The following is a 15,229-nucleotide window of genomic DNA, read 5'->3' as shown; positions in this document are numbered from 1 at the left end:
AGGAGTATCTTTGAAAACTTAAGTTATTTTAGGAAATTAAATAGGGCAGATAATATGTATTTAGTTTGTAGTAACATTTAAATGGTTTAATTTTGAAACTTTTGCTCTTCCAAGCTTTGTAGCATGAGTTTGAACATCAGCAGGCAATCCATGCACTGTTAAGGATATGCTTTCCCCCCCTCCATTTAAAAATTAATTAAAAGTCAGACAAGTGGCATCTCTCTGAAAAATCAGTTTTCATACACCCATTCCAACTTTGACAGTGAGTCAAATTAATTCTGTGTAATGGGAAGGAAACTAGTGGGAGCAGAGAGGGGGCTTACAGGCACTAGAATACCCTTCTCTTTGGAACCTGGATTGAACCTCAGTCTTGTAAATCTTGCTGTTTCTGTGCTGTCACCCAGTAGCTGGGAAATTCCTGGCCAAAATTTGGGTCCACCTCTCAAGTCCACGTGGCCACTGTTTTTCGTTACTGTATTTACTTACTGTAAAGTGGTTCTGCTCATCTGAAAGCAACTCAACAACCATGCTTAACTTGAATTTTCTGAACGCAATTCTTGTGGTTTTAAAATCGTAATTCCTATATGTGGTGTATACAGGGGTAACTTACTCATTGATTTCTCATGTGCAGAGTGCCTTTTGCAGAAATCAAATAGGCTACATGTTTTCTTGTTGTTTCCCCCCCTAGTTTTACTTCTGATTTTGTCAGTGTTTGGTATGAAACTCACAAAAGGTCCAAGCAGCCTTGTAGCTTTAGCACAGAAAGTTTGCTTTTCTGTGGCTAGTTGGTGACAGTTCCTTGTTTTAAATTGGTGGTGAACTGTTAATGAAGCTACTTACGTAAGACGTTGCAGGAATCGTAGCTGTTGACCACTGTGATCAGTTAGGTGCTTGCAACTTAATTTCCCTGCAGAATGTTTTTGCTGCACTATTTGTGTAAATGGGGAAGATGGAAGGAATAATAGCTAGATTGGTCTGATGTAAAGACTGTCTTCTACACAAGATAAATATGAACAAGTTAAATGCTTTAATTTTAAGCTCACGGTAAAACAAAGAAGCTGTACTCTCTCCTGCAAACCTAGTTATTTTATTACTTTCCAACATTTGGTGATTAGAAACAGCTGATTTTTTATGGCTGAGGAAAATCAATCTCATGAGAAAATACAATAGAAAATTTAAAATACTTTGGCTTTGAAAGGAATTCTGGTTTTTAAATATCTCCAACTGAACTCTGTGAGTGCATAATTAATGGTTTATGCTATTTTAACATGTTGTGATAAAATACAGAAATTACTAGTGTTTTCCTACTTTTCTGAGTGAGCTCTATATTTCTTCTGTATCTGAACTACAGACTCGTACGTTGTCCTGAAATAGTAGTCCAGGGAAGCTGTTGAAAACATTCAGAGGATTCTAGCCTGGCTATATGAGCCATCCTTTTATTGTGGGTTTTGATAGGATAGTAAGCTGTTAGAAATAAAAATGATAGCATTCCCCTTCCCCCCACCCTGAATTGCTTTTACATTTTGTGTGTGGGTGATGAGTTCTCCAAATATTTTCCACAATGGCAAAAAAAACGTGAAAAAGAAAAATTTCAATGCGTTCTTAAACAGGCCTGTTTGTGACACCCTGCTTTTGGGTCTCAGCTTGTGGTACTGTTTGTATTGATAATAACAACTTGTAAAATAGAGATACCATCTTTCTTAAGAGAAAGTGAAGATACTTGCTTACAGTCAGGGTCAAGCCTCCATCTTTGCTTTCAAGCAGAGGTTTTGCACAGCTTTGCATAGGCCTTCCGTCAGGCTGTGTGCCTTGCTACCTCTTCCTCCTTCTCTGCTGTGCAAAGTGGCAGTCTTATTTGCTCTTCCCTTTCTTGGGCTTCCTCAAATCACTGTGTTCTGCTCTGCCTGGAAGGACACTTCTGTTGTTAAATACCTTCTCTGAAAGCTCTTTCGACAAAGCATCTATAGCCTACTCTGCAAAGGCTCCTTGATATTTTATTTGCTCCGTAGCAAAGGACTCCTGGCAGGTCTGTCCTGTTTGACCATAGGAGCCTCACTGAGGAGCTACTGAGGGTGATTTCTGTCAGTCCTGAACACCTCATGACTCAAAGAGCAGGCTTTCTTTAAGGTGATCGACTTCTTCTGTAAGTTACATCGTGTAAATGTTCTGAGCATGAGGGATGCCACCAGCTGATACTCCAGGGCTCACTCCTGTGCTGCTGTCTCGCTGTGCCCTCCAAACCCTGGACACTGGTCTTGTTCTTGAGATGTTATCTCAAAGGTATTGTTTGTCTCTCTTATTTAATTCTGTCCCACAGTCATTTTCTGCAACCGTTAATTTCTCCAAACTGTTGTATAATCCTGGTCAGTCAGATGACCCACAGTATGCCAGCCTTTTCATGAGCTGTCTTGAAGATATTTTCAGTAAGTTGTGCAACTGTATTGTTATTGTACCAAAGAAAACAGTCTTTGCCGTTTGAAAACCCGAACTGCTCTTTTGTGCTTAAAAAAATAACAAAAGAAAAAACACCACAGATTCAATAACTACATCAAACTGTCTGTAGAATACTCCTATAAACATTTTCTAAAAACTGTGATCATCACTGGAAATAGTAACTTGCAAGATTCAGTATATTGACAATACCTGCAAATTAAGACAACTGCACTCAAAAAGCTAGCAGCTTTCCAGAATGCACCAGGAATGCAGTGTACAACCGTGCTGTCAGACATGAACTGTATTTTTTTCTGAGCACAGTATTACAGTTGTTCTTAATAATGTAAGGAGGATGCTTCTAGAAGGTTCTTCTTGCATAATAATAGGTGCAGTCCAGATATCATGTATGAATTTACTTTAACACAGGAAGAAAACCACACCAGTCATACCTAAGCTAGAACTATACAGAACATCCTTAAGTGCTTACAGTGTACTCTGGAAGAAGATTCTGTCTTGAAATAAATATTTGCAGAGCTGACTCTTTGCAGGGTTGATACCAGTCCTTCAACTTCCCTGTATTAATCCAAAACAAATTCCTTGTGGGCCAGGGTTCACCAAACAGAAATGTACTTTACCTAACCAATAAATATAAAATTTATCAGTGCATTTTTCTCCCATAAAAGAACAACTGAAGAGCCCGATCCCTGTGTGTGCACATGATAGAATGCAGTAGACTTTATTCATCACTCCAAATGCCCTTGTGGAAATTCAGTGTTAAGCTAAAAAAGTCGCTGTGTATTAGAATAAAACTGCACAGATAACTGGTAAAGGACAGACATTCTTGGTTACTGGTAGAAGGGTACTTCTCACAAATCCAAAGCTTGCTTTCTGGCCTGCCAGCCCTGATCTTCAAATGAAACCAGTAAAATACTTAAAAGATTCTGGGAGGTAACATTCATAACCTTACTGAATAGTAAAAACTAGGTAGTGTCCCGTTGCTGTGTTACCATGCACTGCCAAACATCATCATTACCTCATTTTTCTGTCCTTTATCCCTGATTGGCTTGAATGATCTTAATTCATCTGAGGTCAAATCTTTATGTATTTGTGTTTAAAATAGCCCTTCCCCCAACAGGCTTGCAAGCAATTTTTTGGTTTTGTACACTTCCACATACTGTACTGGGTGAGAAGTATGCTCTGGTAAGAACCAGCAAAATTAGAAACTTTGACTCTCTTGGTGGTGGTGTTGCATGTAGAAAATGGGTTTATGACTCTTTGGAGTCACTTAGTCCATGTTCTGAAGAGAGGTTTCTGGTAGCTCTGCCTAGTTATTGCTTGTAAATGTCCTGGTTTATCAGTTGGTGACCAATTCCTTGCCCCTGAATACATCTACTGTGAAATGAAGTTGCAGATCTGCTGTCAAGAAGCAAGCCCACCTTAGCCTTAACAGAGAGTACATTGATCTTAATAGTGATAAAGGCATCACTTTGTCTGTGCAGCAATCTGGATTTCTGTGGAAGTAGACAAGCAAAATGTTTGCCTAACGTTTCTAAGAGGACTGCTTAGCTCCTGCTGCAGCCAGCTTACCTTGTCTTTGCTTCTGTTGTCACTTTGACGTAGCCCTGGTTTTATAAGTTCCACTGATGTGCCTCATTTTCTTTATTTTCATCTCATAGCCTACAAAACAGATTTACTCTAGAAAATAAAGCTTCCAAAATACACTTTTTTGTTTGACATAATTTTCTAGGTAACAGAGTAAGCTATGTGAAACTAATACTATAAAGTTTACTCTGACCTTTTTTCTGTCAGTAACAACCTTCAGTGTCACTGAAGTGTCTTCATATCTGGTTGCTGAACACCTCGTACTCCCCCCTTCAGCCAGTTATCACAATGACAGCTCTTCTTTGAATGAGGGGATAGAATGAGTGTTTGCTGATTCCTATTTCTTCAATTAGTCAACAGTTTAAAACAAAAAGAAAAGAGCAACAGCTTGGCATCTGTGCTATTTTCTAGTTGTTCTGCTGGTATAATCCAAGTGAAAGTTTCAATTAGGGAACCTTATTTTGCATGTGATTTGTGATTAAATTAATAAAGACAGGTACATTGCTTAAGGGGAAAATTAAAAGTGACATCTGGATTATATAAGCTTTCATCTTCAGGACTGCATTGTTCCAATATATTATTGACACTTTGTCCAATGTTTAAGTAGTTTAGTAGTCTTCACTTTGTTTTATGTACTAGTATTTGCTTTTAGTTCAGTTAAGGCTGTTGGAAGTAATGACAGTGAAACCCATGCCAGTTTGAATGAAGAAGAGCTGACGGTAAATCCAAGCCAGGAAGGCTGTACCACTAGACAGAGACACACGGGATTTTTAGCCATACAGTCCTCTTCCTTCAGTGAACATTTATATCTGCAGTTCATATGTCCAGTTCCATCCATAACTGAGAAATTGTCTGGACTAGTGGAGACTGAGCTGCCATGCAGCACTGTGCTTATAAGCAATGCTTTTGACCATCTCCAGCGGCCTTATAGACCAGCTTTTCCTGTCAGGAGATGACCTGGCTTTTGTTGGATTTTTCCCTGCTACTTCACAGCTTGAATACACCAGTGTAGCCAGCCTGTTAATAAGGTCAATCATTCTTATGAAGTTTTAGCTAGTAAATAATAGGCTTGTGAGATGTGTCTATGGCATGGATCACATAAGTTTGCAGCAGGAAGTCTTCCCCTTTCTACTCTGGCTTCTTACAGTTTCTATAGCTTCAAGTTAAAGATCTGAGTCCTTTATCTTTCACGTGCTTGCTGGCCTGAGTGTAACACAACGGAAAGATCGCAAACAAATCTTGAATAAGAACTGCAGGCTGCAGGTTGGACACAACGGCAAGGATAAAGCTTGTTTGGGCAGTGTGTGGAGCTCTCCCAGGACTGCTCTGGGGCACTGCCGTGAAGGTGCAGAGAAGTGTTTGCTTCAGGTGGTGGCAGATATGCATTTTTTTTGTACCCTGAATTCTTCATCATAAATGCACACCTGTATTTACACTTCAAGTAAAAACTGAAACAAAGCTTTCCACGTGTGTGTGGAGGTGGTAAGAGGCATCAAACCACCTGTGACAGATGTTATACATACTGCTTACAGCAGTGCGCTGCTGTGAGGCTCTCTGCTGTCTTCATCATGGAAGTGATACAAGAAGCTCAGTAGAATGGAACTAAAACTTGGGCAACTTCAGGATTTTCAGTACAGCGTCTTTTTGCCTTTAAAGGCATTATCTGCTAGTAGTTCTGTAGCAATCCTATGAATGGTTGCTTTAAGTGTGGGGTTGGCTGTTGGAAAATTATGCTGTATAAATGGCGTTGTTTGTTGTGGTTCAGTGGTTTTCATATCAAGTTTGTTCAGTTTTCAGTTAAGATGGGTTTTTTTCTAGCTCTCAGCCTTCCAAGCTTGGCTTGCCTTTTCAGAATCAAGTTGTGTTCTTGGCTCAAGAAATTTCTTTGCAGATTAAATTTCAAAGGGCTAAGTCTTGGTCCAGTGTGATTTTCTTACTCTCTGTGATACAGCATCATACCGAGTTACACAGGTTGTTCCACAGGTGATCTTGCAACTGGAATTCAAGAGCTCTGCTCGTCAGCAAATGTACTTCTAATTCAAACTTACGCTATTTTTCGTTTAGACCAACAATAGTAAAGAGTAAAACAAAATAAATGCATATAAATTTTGCCAGTCAAGAGTAAATCAAATGCTTTTTTGTTATTTTTTTTCCCCCAATAAAATTGCATGTTTTAGACGGTTCTCAGATCAGATCTTTACTTCAGTCCATTGCTATCTCAGAAGTAGACACTTGGAAGCTTTAATACAGTATCAAGCATGAATAATAAAACCCAAACCAAACAGGAGTTGAGGGATTGTGTGAGAGAGATGGAAAATTTGGTAACTGTTAATGCTCTCTAAGGATGACATCCGTGAAAAGTTAACCTTGTTGGATGGTGGTGTGGAAGGCTAGACAAGAGAAGCAATTCCAGGACTGATTGTATACAGAGGTTTTCAGGATCTTAAAATGTGCCTTGCCTAAGTTAATTTATCCAGTGACTTAAAATATCCCATTCAGAACTGGGCCTAAAAGAACGCTGATTATTTAATACTGGCACTTGCAAGCTTAATAGAAATTTCAAGTGAAGAATTATTTCATATGTACTATTAATGATCTTGCAAATTCAGAATAATTTTCCTTTCCTTTTCCTTGTTGATTTGCAGCTGCTGTTGGCTTTCTGACAGTTTCCAGTGTCATTACCATGTCAGCCCCTTTCTTTGTGGGGAAAGTTATTGACGTTATTTATACAAATCCCAGTGAAGACTTCACTGACAGCCTGACCAGCTTGTGTGCCTTGTTGAGTGGAATCTTTTTATGTGGTGCTGCTGCTAATGCTACTCGTGTCTACCTCATGCAGACTGCAGGTAAAAACAGAAGCAAAAAGTGGTAGAGAGTCATCTTTTTTCACAGAGTCAGGATATCTAATGATCTGAAATAAATTCTTGGCACTGGCTGAGAGATCCTCTTGGAATCAGTAGCTTTTTTTACCAGATCAAAGGTAAACTAATAGTGCAAAGATAAGTATGCTGGAATAATTGTTCATTTTTATTTACTGTTACATGACATCTTCAAGCTCACTCTCTTCTGGTGTATTAAAACTGTGTAATGTGACTTGTTCAGTGCTGCATAATCCTGTGATTTTTATATTGTCAGTGTCTGTGTAAAGTCTTGTGTGCCGTGCTTGACTGACTTCTGTTTCTGACAGGACAAAGAATTGTGAAACGTTTGAGAACAACCATGTTCTCCTCTATTCTGAAGCAAGAAACCGCTTTCTTTGACAAGACCAGAACAGGAGAGTTGATAAACCGCTTATCTTCAGATACAGCCCTCTTGGGCCGTTCAGTGACTGAAAACCTTTCAGATGGGCTCAGGGCAGGCGCACAAGCATCTGTGGGGGTTGGAATGATGGTATGGTGGTCTCTTCCCTGCTTGTCACTTCTTGTAGTTTCAAGTTTGTTTCAGTTCCGTTAGGTAATGCGTGAATGGGATTCAGTCCAGAAACTGTTGTGTGTTCTTGGATACAAGTGTATTTCCCTGGTTATCTACAATAAGTTTTATGTACTGCATTGCAATAGATGATGTGCCTGTAGCCACTTGATGTTTACTCACAAGCCAAAATACGGAGTATGGAGGTTTGAATTGAACTACTGTTGCTGCCCAAATTTATCAAGCAAAGTATACCAGGCAAATAGCTTAACTCTATTCTTACTGAAGATATTAAAATCAGTGATAACATTCCCACGGTTGTAGGTAAGAGAGGGTGTGAAGGGACTCATGTAAAAGTCATTGAAGTTGGTTGATTATGGTTAAGGCCTAGGTGAGCAAAGGCAGCACTGAATATTAAATTACTGCTGAGGATTTTTACAAGAAGTGTTAGTCTTTCTGCTTTAGTCCATCAGTAAAGAATATATTTAGGTAGGAATCGTGTTAATGAAGGCTTCAGTGCAGTGCATCAGTTAATATTCCTTGGTGGTCAGTTGGTTTACATAAAAATCTGACTTCCCTTGATGTTTTTTGTGGCATTAATCTTGTTATGCTTATCTGAGAAAAGATACATTCGTGGTAATTGTCTTAAATGAAGGTGTGGTAATTTCTGCTGTCTACCTGGAGTTATAAACAGATAGCAAAAAGTCTCCTCATAAAAATAAGCTTCCAATATTGATGTGATTAGAAACTGTTAAGACTTTCCACTGTGAAGCTTTAAAGCTTTAGTACTTTGTCACTGATACGAATTATGGCTTTCTGTATTTATCTAAGCAAACAGAGTCTAAGGTTTTATCTTACCATAGATTAAATGGAATAACTTTATGTAAGGCATTCTGCTCAAAAATGCTGCCATGATACAGTGTTAAATGGTGGACTATAAAAGCTTGCCCAGAAAGAAGAGATTATTGTGAAATAATTATAAAGCCTGTCAATTAAGTCAATTTTAAATTTTTCTGGAGATTTTTGTTTTCAATACAGAAAGCAAGATGAAATGAAAACACATTAGATGTAATTTCAATAAAGCTTATGAAAAGAACCTATTTAGGAGCTTTGATAATGATTATTACGAGTGATAAGGTTTTGCAACAGTAAATTAAATCCATTATTCCAGGTTATGAGCATTCGTGGGTGCTAGGGAGCACTGGTGTCTCCGTTACTTGGTTACCCAGAAGTAGTGTACGATATTTCTCTACTCAAACTTTCTGTATTACACCATCTATTTAAAAGCTGTGAAAGCGTTTTAGAAACTATATAATAGCTTATACCTTTCAGCATCCCCAAGAGATTTCCTGGTAGGCCTGTTTACTGGCAGGTTAAGATACTTGGCTAAGACCACACAGTGAACCAGTGAGAAAGCTAGAAATTAAATCCAGACCCCTTTGCTTGTAATCCTTTGTTCTAACCATGGGATACATCCCAAGTGCTGTGGAGGAATGGATATTTTGCCTGGAAGAAATAAAACATGATAAATGAAAGCATGGCAGCAGTAAATTACAGTCCTATTAGTTTTAGAAAACTGTAGCGAGGGAAGTTGCACTTCAGTACTCCAGTGGTTATTTTTGATCTGAACGCTAACCCCTGACACATACCTTTTTCTTCTAGTTTTTTGTGTCTCCTAGCCTTGCTGCATTTGTTCTGAGCGTTGTGCCACCCTTGGCTGTCTTGGCTGTGATTTATGGAAGATACTTGCGAAAACTTACTAAAATGACCCAAGATTCTCTTGCAGAAGCAACACAGGTAATCTTTTAACAGACACTTTCTAATTAACTTCAAAGTTGCTCTAGCGTATTTAGGTTAATATCTCTGAAGTTACAGATCTTCTGAAGATAATTGTGCTGTTCATTGCCCTAAGCCATGCTGAGCCTGTAGTTTTGCACCTGAATAGTATGAAAGGTAAACATCAGTAACACTTATTCATAGATCTGAAAAACAACCGTGCTTTGGTTGTCCATAACAATATAATGTGGAGGTACCAGGTCTTGAGAACTTGGAAATGTAGGAAAGGATAAGGAGGTTAGGCTTTAGCTTTGTGAGAGCATAAAGAAATCAACCTATGAAGTCCTGTGTAATTTGGTACCTGAGTTTGAAAAACACTTTTCTTGGACTATGGTTATGAGTTTGAAGCCATGAGAAGCACCCTAGATGGATCCGTCTTTTAAGAAAACTTTGCTAGTAAGTCCTTCTCTGGAATGAATCCTTGACGTTTGACCTTATTGTCAGCTCTTTCATGTTTATGAGGCTTAACATTTCTTAAACTTTTCTGGGCATCTCAGCACGTAACCCAGATATTTGGGAGGAAAGTAGAGGAAGCTGTTGTTTCTAAAGAGGCTGTTGTAGAGGGGCCTTCATTGTGTTTGCTGACTGCACTGAAACATTGCAAAGCGCTATCAGAGAATAGTAGTGACAGTGACCTTTTCCTCGCAGGCTGAGGGTAGGGAAACATTAAAAATCATAGAAATATAATTAGGAAAGATCTAGTTAAAATAGCCACAGTTGTCAGCTGTTTTAAACTTGGGATGTCCTTTGTAGGACTTCCGCAAATTGACTGTGCAGAAGGAAGATTAGCCCTCTTCCATTTATCTTCCTCATCCTGTGTTGAAGGGAAGCTCATGCCTGTGTAAAGTAGGGGTGGGACTTCACGTGAACAGGCAATTTTAGTGTTCCATTCAAATTTTCAAGTTGCACGGGGGATGGAAGAAGGAGAATTGTATTTTTATATCCTATTTTTACTCACAAAAGGGGGCCTTGTCTTTTGTAAGACCATCACAGTGTCTATTAACAACTTAGTCTAATTGGTTACAATTGAGGTAATTTTAGAATTAATACTTTGCTGTTTAGAAGTTAAAATACGGAGTTGAAATGAGACATTAGTAGTTGAGCTAAATTAATTCCCAGTGTTGCTTTGATCAAATGAGTGGAATTGTTTCAGGAAATAACTCCAGGCTTTCTTGCATAATTTCTGTAGAATATAATACTCTTTATTTTTCCCCTCCCCACGTTGTTATTGCAAGTTATTGTGAATAGTAATTTTCTTACGTGTGGTGTTCACATCAAATTAAGGGGTTTTTTTAACCCTACTTTTATATTTTTCTATCTCTGCTAGCACTTAAGGCAATCTTGAAGTTCTTTTTAAACTGCCTGGGCATGCAGTTTACTTTTAACTTAATAGAATTAAAAAAAAAAAGGGCGGGTGGGGGTGGGGAGAGGAGGGCATGAGAAATTTTCCAGTGGTATCCAAAGGAATGTATTTGGAGATTAGTGTAGTGATACTGGTTTAACTTTCAAATGTTCTGTAATATGAACATTCCAAATTGTGTGTCTGTGTGTGTTTGTTTTGTTCTTTGCTTTAATGTAGTTGGCTGAAGAGCGTATTGGAAACATAAGAACAGTTCGAGCTTTTGGGCAAGAAGTGGCTGAAATGAAGAAGTATACAAATAAAGTTGATTATGTGCTACAGCTGGCTAAAAAAGAGGCACTAGCTCGGGCAGGCTTCTTTGGAGCAGTAAGTATATTTTGATGAAAGTAAACCAACCGTGTTATGCCAAGTGTCAATAATTTTAAAATTCATGAGGATACTTACAAATCTGCAACTAAATGAATGGAGTGTAAATTGAACCTACGTAAAACTGTGGGAAGACTGGACTTAAATCGGTCTAAATTGCTGTGAAACTGCACCTCAAGATACAGTGGTATGATAAAGCCAGTTTAAGCCTCTATTTCTGCCCCACACCCCATAGCTTGGTACTATTTATCTGAGTCCATTCAGGGAACTAAACCAGTGGAAACCTTTCCCTACCCTTAGCGTTTTACAGGTTTGGCTTCCTGATGAGGTGAGCATCAATGCAAAGGAAGCTGGGGAGTGCACAGGTGAGGGAGGGAGGGTGGGATTGCATTTTTCCATAACATCTTGCAGTGAGTTTGCTTAATAATATTCTAAAACTGCAACGTAACTGCAGACTATCAACTGTTCTCCTTTAATGATGGTTGAGAATAATGTTTGGTGTTCCTTTCCATCTTGGGGGGAAAAAAACAAAAAAGAGTTGCTTGCTTTTTGAACGTTTGTTGGATAGTGCAGTGCAGTGCCACTGGATATCTGTCTGGCTGTTGGCTTGGTTTGCTTTTGAATTGGTTTTGTTCAAATTTAAGTCAGTCCTCTCAAAATCTAGATACCCATAGTATGGGAATCCTTTTATTAGAAGGAAAATTCTGAAACAACATTTTAGAGGATGGAATTTAAGATGTATGTGACAAAAGCTGCCTTTTCCTCTTTTTCCTTAGACTGGTCTTTCTGGAAACTTAATTGTCCTCTCAGTCTTATACAAAGGAGGATTACTAATGGGCAGTGCCTACATGACAGTTGGTGAACTCTCATCTTTCCTAATGTATGCTTTCTGGGTTGGAATAAGCATTGGAGGTATGGAATGAGAAATTAGATTTTCTTCACTTCAAAGCGTTACAGTCAGTATGGGGGCGGGAGGGAGGAAGCTCTTAAGAGATCTGGCTTCCTTAAAAAGTCTCTTCCAAATGATCTTCCCAAGAAATCATACATAATTTTTTTTATGAAGAGTTTATGAAAATAATAATTTAAAACTTAATATAAGCCTTCAATTTTCCCAAAGGAATACAGAGGTTATTTTTTTCAGTGTGTGTATGTGACAGATACATATTACTTTAATTTTCTTTGGGTCTAAATTAAGATACTTGGTATATTGTGTAAAGAAATAATACTGGTGGTATATTTTTTACAAAATATGTGGGTCTGTGTTAAATGTACTCTATTTAGAAAGGCATGTAGAATTTAGCTGTAATTCAGTATAGAGTGTCTTGAGCTGGAAGAGTAAACGAAGTGCCAGCAGAACACAACACTCTGGTGCTAACCTTTTGTTTTTCCTTACTGACTGACTCCTCTGAAGCTCAGACTCTGTAATCTACTGGCCCAGAAACAAAGTGTTCATCTTTTTGACAGAGCAGTCTTCACTACTGCATACAGGCAAAAATGAAGATAAGGTACTTTGAAGTTTGACAACTGTTTGGAAGGGCTCTTCTTTGAAATGAGTCTGTTATGTCTGATAGACCATCAGGGCAATGCAGCTCGTCTGTACTCTTCTTTTCTAAGACTAAGCCTGCTATCGTGAGAAGCAGAAAGATGTGTCTGAGGGCAAAATTCACAAAACCTGCTTCCTTGAATATCAAAATTCCAGTGGCACCCACTCCAGCTACCAAAACTCTTTCTTATCTGCTTAAATCATCCAAGTTTGGTCAACAGACAGATACCTGGCACTTTGAAAACATGGGACAAATTAATGTTAAATAAATGAAAAATAAGATTAGAAGCACTGATAAAATGTCATTGAATTAATTTTTATTTGTTATAAAAACATCCTTTTAAATTCTACTTATTGAAGAATATAGTTCTGCACAGAGCTCATTCTTATGGGGACTCTGAAGTAAAGGTGTCTTGCCACAAGAGGCCTGCCTTCCCTGACTCCTGCAAGGTATATAAATCTTCGAAGTGCTAAGTCTGCTCAGTATATGTCATCATCAATACATATAGGAGTTCATGCAATGAACTGAAGTTCACTGCATAATTTGGGACTTTGCCCCTTTTTGTTGTAACAGTTTGCTGTGTTTTCTACCAAACACTGAACACAGGTTATGAAAATTAAAAACATTTTCTAAATAGTATTTGCTGTCCATATTATATAATGCTTTTTTATGAGTGGTTGTGAATTTGCAAACCTCAGTGTCTCAGTTTCAAGGCGCTCTGTGAGGCTCATGCCTTCTCCCCTGTGCCCTGCTCTAGGATGTAGGTGCTTTGGCTCTTTTTTCCAAGCAGACAGCTTCTCACCATGGCTGGTGCCTTGTGTTGCAAGCTTTCAGATAGTCCTCAGCAGCAGCGTGATGAAATGCCCTGTCTACACTTACAGACTCATGACCTTGTGCTGGGCTTGTTGCTCTGCAAGAATAAACCAGTAAACCTATTTTAATATACCTTGGGTTTTCTGCCCTCCTGAAATCACTCTTAACACTATACACATTTTAAGGTGGAAGTGATTTAATCTTCATGTTTATTCTGTTGGAATTCAGAGATTTTGAAATTGGTTACTCCATTTTGCAAGACACACAAAAAATGAAGAAATAAGACATTTTATATTTATGTCTTACTCCATTTTTGGTTCTAGGTTGGTTTTTGTGTTTATTTCAACTGGAAAGCCCTTCAGCCAAGCCAGCTCCAAGATGATTCACACAGCTGCTAAGAGCTGGGACCCAGTACTATATGCAGGCCTTGTCCTTAGCTTTTGCTTTCTCCAGTAACGGTTGAAGCACACTGAGTTGGGAGACGTATTTCTTTACGTTGTCCATTCTCCACATAGCTTCTCAAGCGTCAGTTCAGCCTTGGGTTTTGTGCTCTCCCTCCCCTGTGGCTGACTCAGCCAGGCTTCCCTGTAGTAGTATAACCCTGTCTGACAAAGAAGGGCATTCAGAATGCTCCGTTCTACTGAATGATTTTGAAAATATAGCTGGTTGTATGTAAGGCCGTTTCTGTAAAGTTGGATGCTATTCTTCCTGACAGATGAATGAAAAAGAGTTCCTTTGCTTTTGAGTATATGCAAGCTTAAATGTATTAACGTTTTCTTCTTTTTTCTTCAGAATGACTTGTTTTACAGATATAAATAAGAATGGTGAGTAAGGGTTATTGGTAGCTCTCAAGTGAGACTAGATAGGATTTAAATCAACATGTTTGATAGTGTATTGGAGTGAAAGATCCCCTACACATCTGATGCTTCAATGCTGGTGATGAAAAGTATAATGCAAATTTTATGTCTCCTATGTCTTCCATTCCATATGGATGCATAATACTGTTCTGCTTTTTGTTTAGGTCTAAGTTCCTTTTATTCTGAGCTAATGAAAGGGCTAGGTGCTGGTGGACGTCTATGGGAACTTATTGAAAGGAAGCCCGAACTTCCATTTAATGGTGGGTCCTTGGTTTGTTACTGTTCATAGGTTGATTTTTCTCTTATTGGTCACCAGTACTTCAGAAGGATGTGTGTAATACTTAAAGGTAGTACTGACTTACATTCTTTTGAAAGAAACTAGATACAGTGGTAATTCTTGTGACTTTTCCTAACGATGAAACAGATGATGAAAATTTCCTTCAATCAGAAATTTTAGAAGCTGAAAATTTGGTGGGTTTTTTCTTTTTTCTTTAATTAACTCAGAATATGCTTTTAAATATATTACTTTGAAAGTTATGTGACTGAGGACATGCTCATTTCTAGCTTCTTGGAATATTTCTTTGATGTCATCACCACTTTCTCTTGGATCAGCTTTAGAGTGAAAAGAGTGGAAGGAAGAAAAAGGAGGGGAGGGAGGAACTCTCAGATGGCTGTATCTCATATTTCCACTAAAAGGTTTACCATGCTCATCTCTAATGGCTAAGAAATTAGCAGTCTGAAAAGAGAAGCTCTCAAAACCAGGTGTTTTTCATTAAGAGTATGGCAAGTTTAAACAGTTCATACTGATCCAGTGAAAACAGTTCCTTAGTAAGACATGTTGATTTGAAACCTAACTTGCAAGCGCAAACAGTTTGAGGCCTTTCAGCAGCACGTGCCAAACTGAATTTTTGAGGAGTTCTGCCATGGGAGTGGGGGACTGAGGCATGACTGGGGAATGAAAGGAAGGAAGGAGTGGAGCTGAGGTGGGGAGTCCTGCTTCTTGGGAGAGT

At 38.6% G+C, this 15,229-nt stretch overlaps 1 protein-coding gene across 1 annotated transcript in view; it reads left to right on the top strand.

Moving 5' to 3' along the window:
* Nucleotides 1-15,229, top strand: part of ABCB10 (ATP binding cassette subfamily B member 10) — a 29,634-nt gene that overhangs the window by 4,283 nt on the left and 10,122 nt on the right. Inside the window, exons 2-7 of the mRNA XM_050894221.1 lie at nucleotides 6,681-6,881; nucleotides 7,223-7,425; nucleotides 9,106-9,240; nucleotides 10,859-11,005; nucleotides 11,782-11,917; nucleotides 14,384-14,479. Coding sequence (XP_050750178.1) covers nucleotides 6,681-6,881; nucleotides 7,223-7,425; nucleotides 9,106-9,240; nucleotides 10,859-11,005; nucleotides 11,782-11,917; nucleotides 14,384-14,479 — 918 coding nt within the window. The remainder of the gene's footprint in view (nucleotides 1-6,680; nucleotides 6,882-7,222; nucleotides 7,426-9,105; nucleotides 9,241-10,858; nucleotides 11,006-11,781; nucleotides 11,918-14,383; nucleotides 14,480-15,229) is intronic.

The sequence above is a fragment of the Gymnogyps californianus genome, chromosome 3, assembly GCF_018139145.2.
Source record: "Gymnogyps californianus isolate 813 chromosome 3, ASM1813914v2, whole genome shotgun sequence".
Lineage (NCBI taxonomy): Eukaryota > Metazoa > Chordata > Aves > Accipitriformes > Cathartidae > Gymnogyps > Gymnogyps californianus.
Note: the sequence above shows the minus strand (reverse complement) of the source record. Positions and strands in the feature narration are given on the sequence as shown.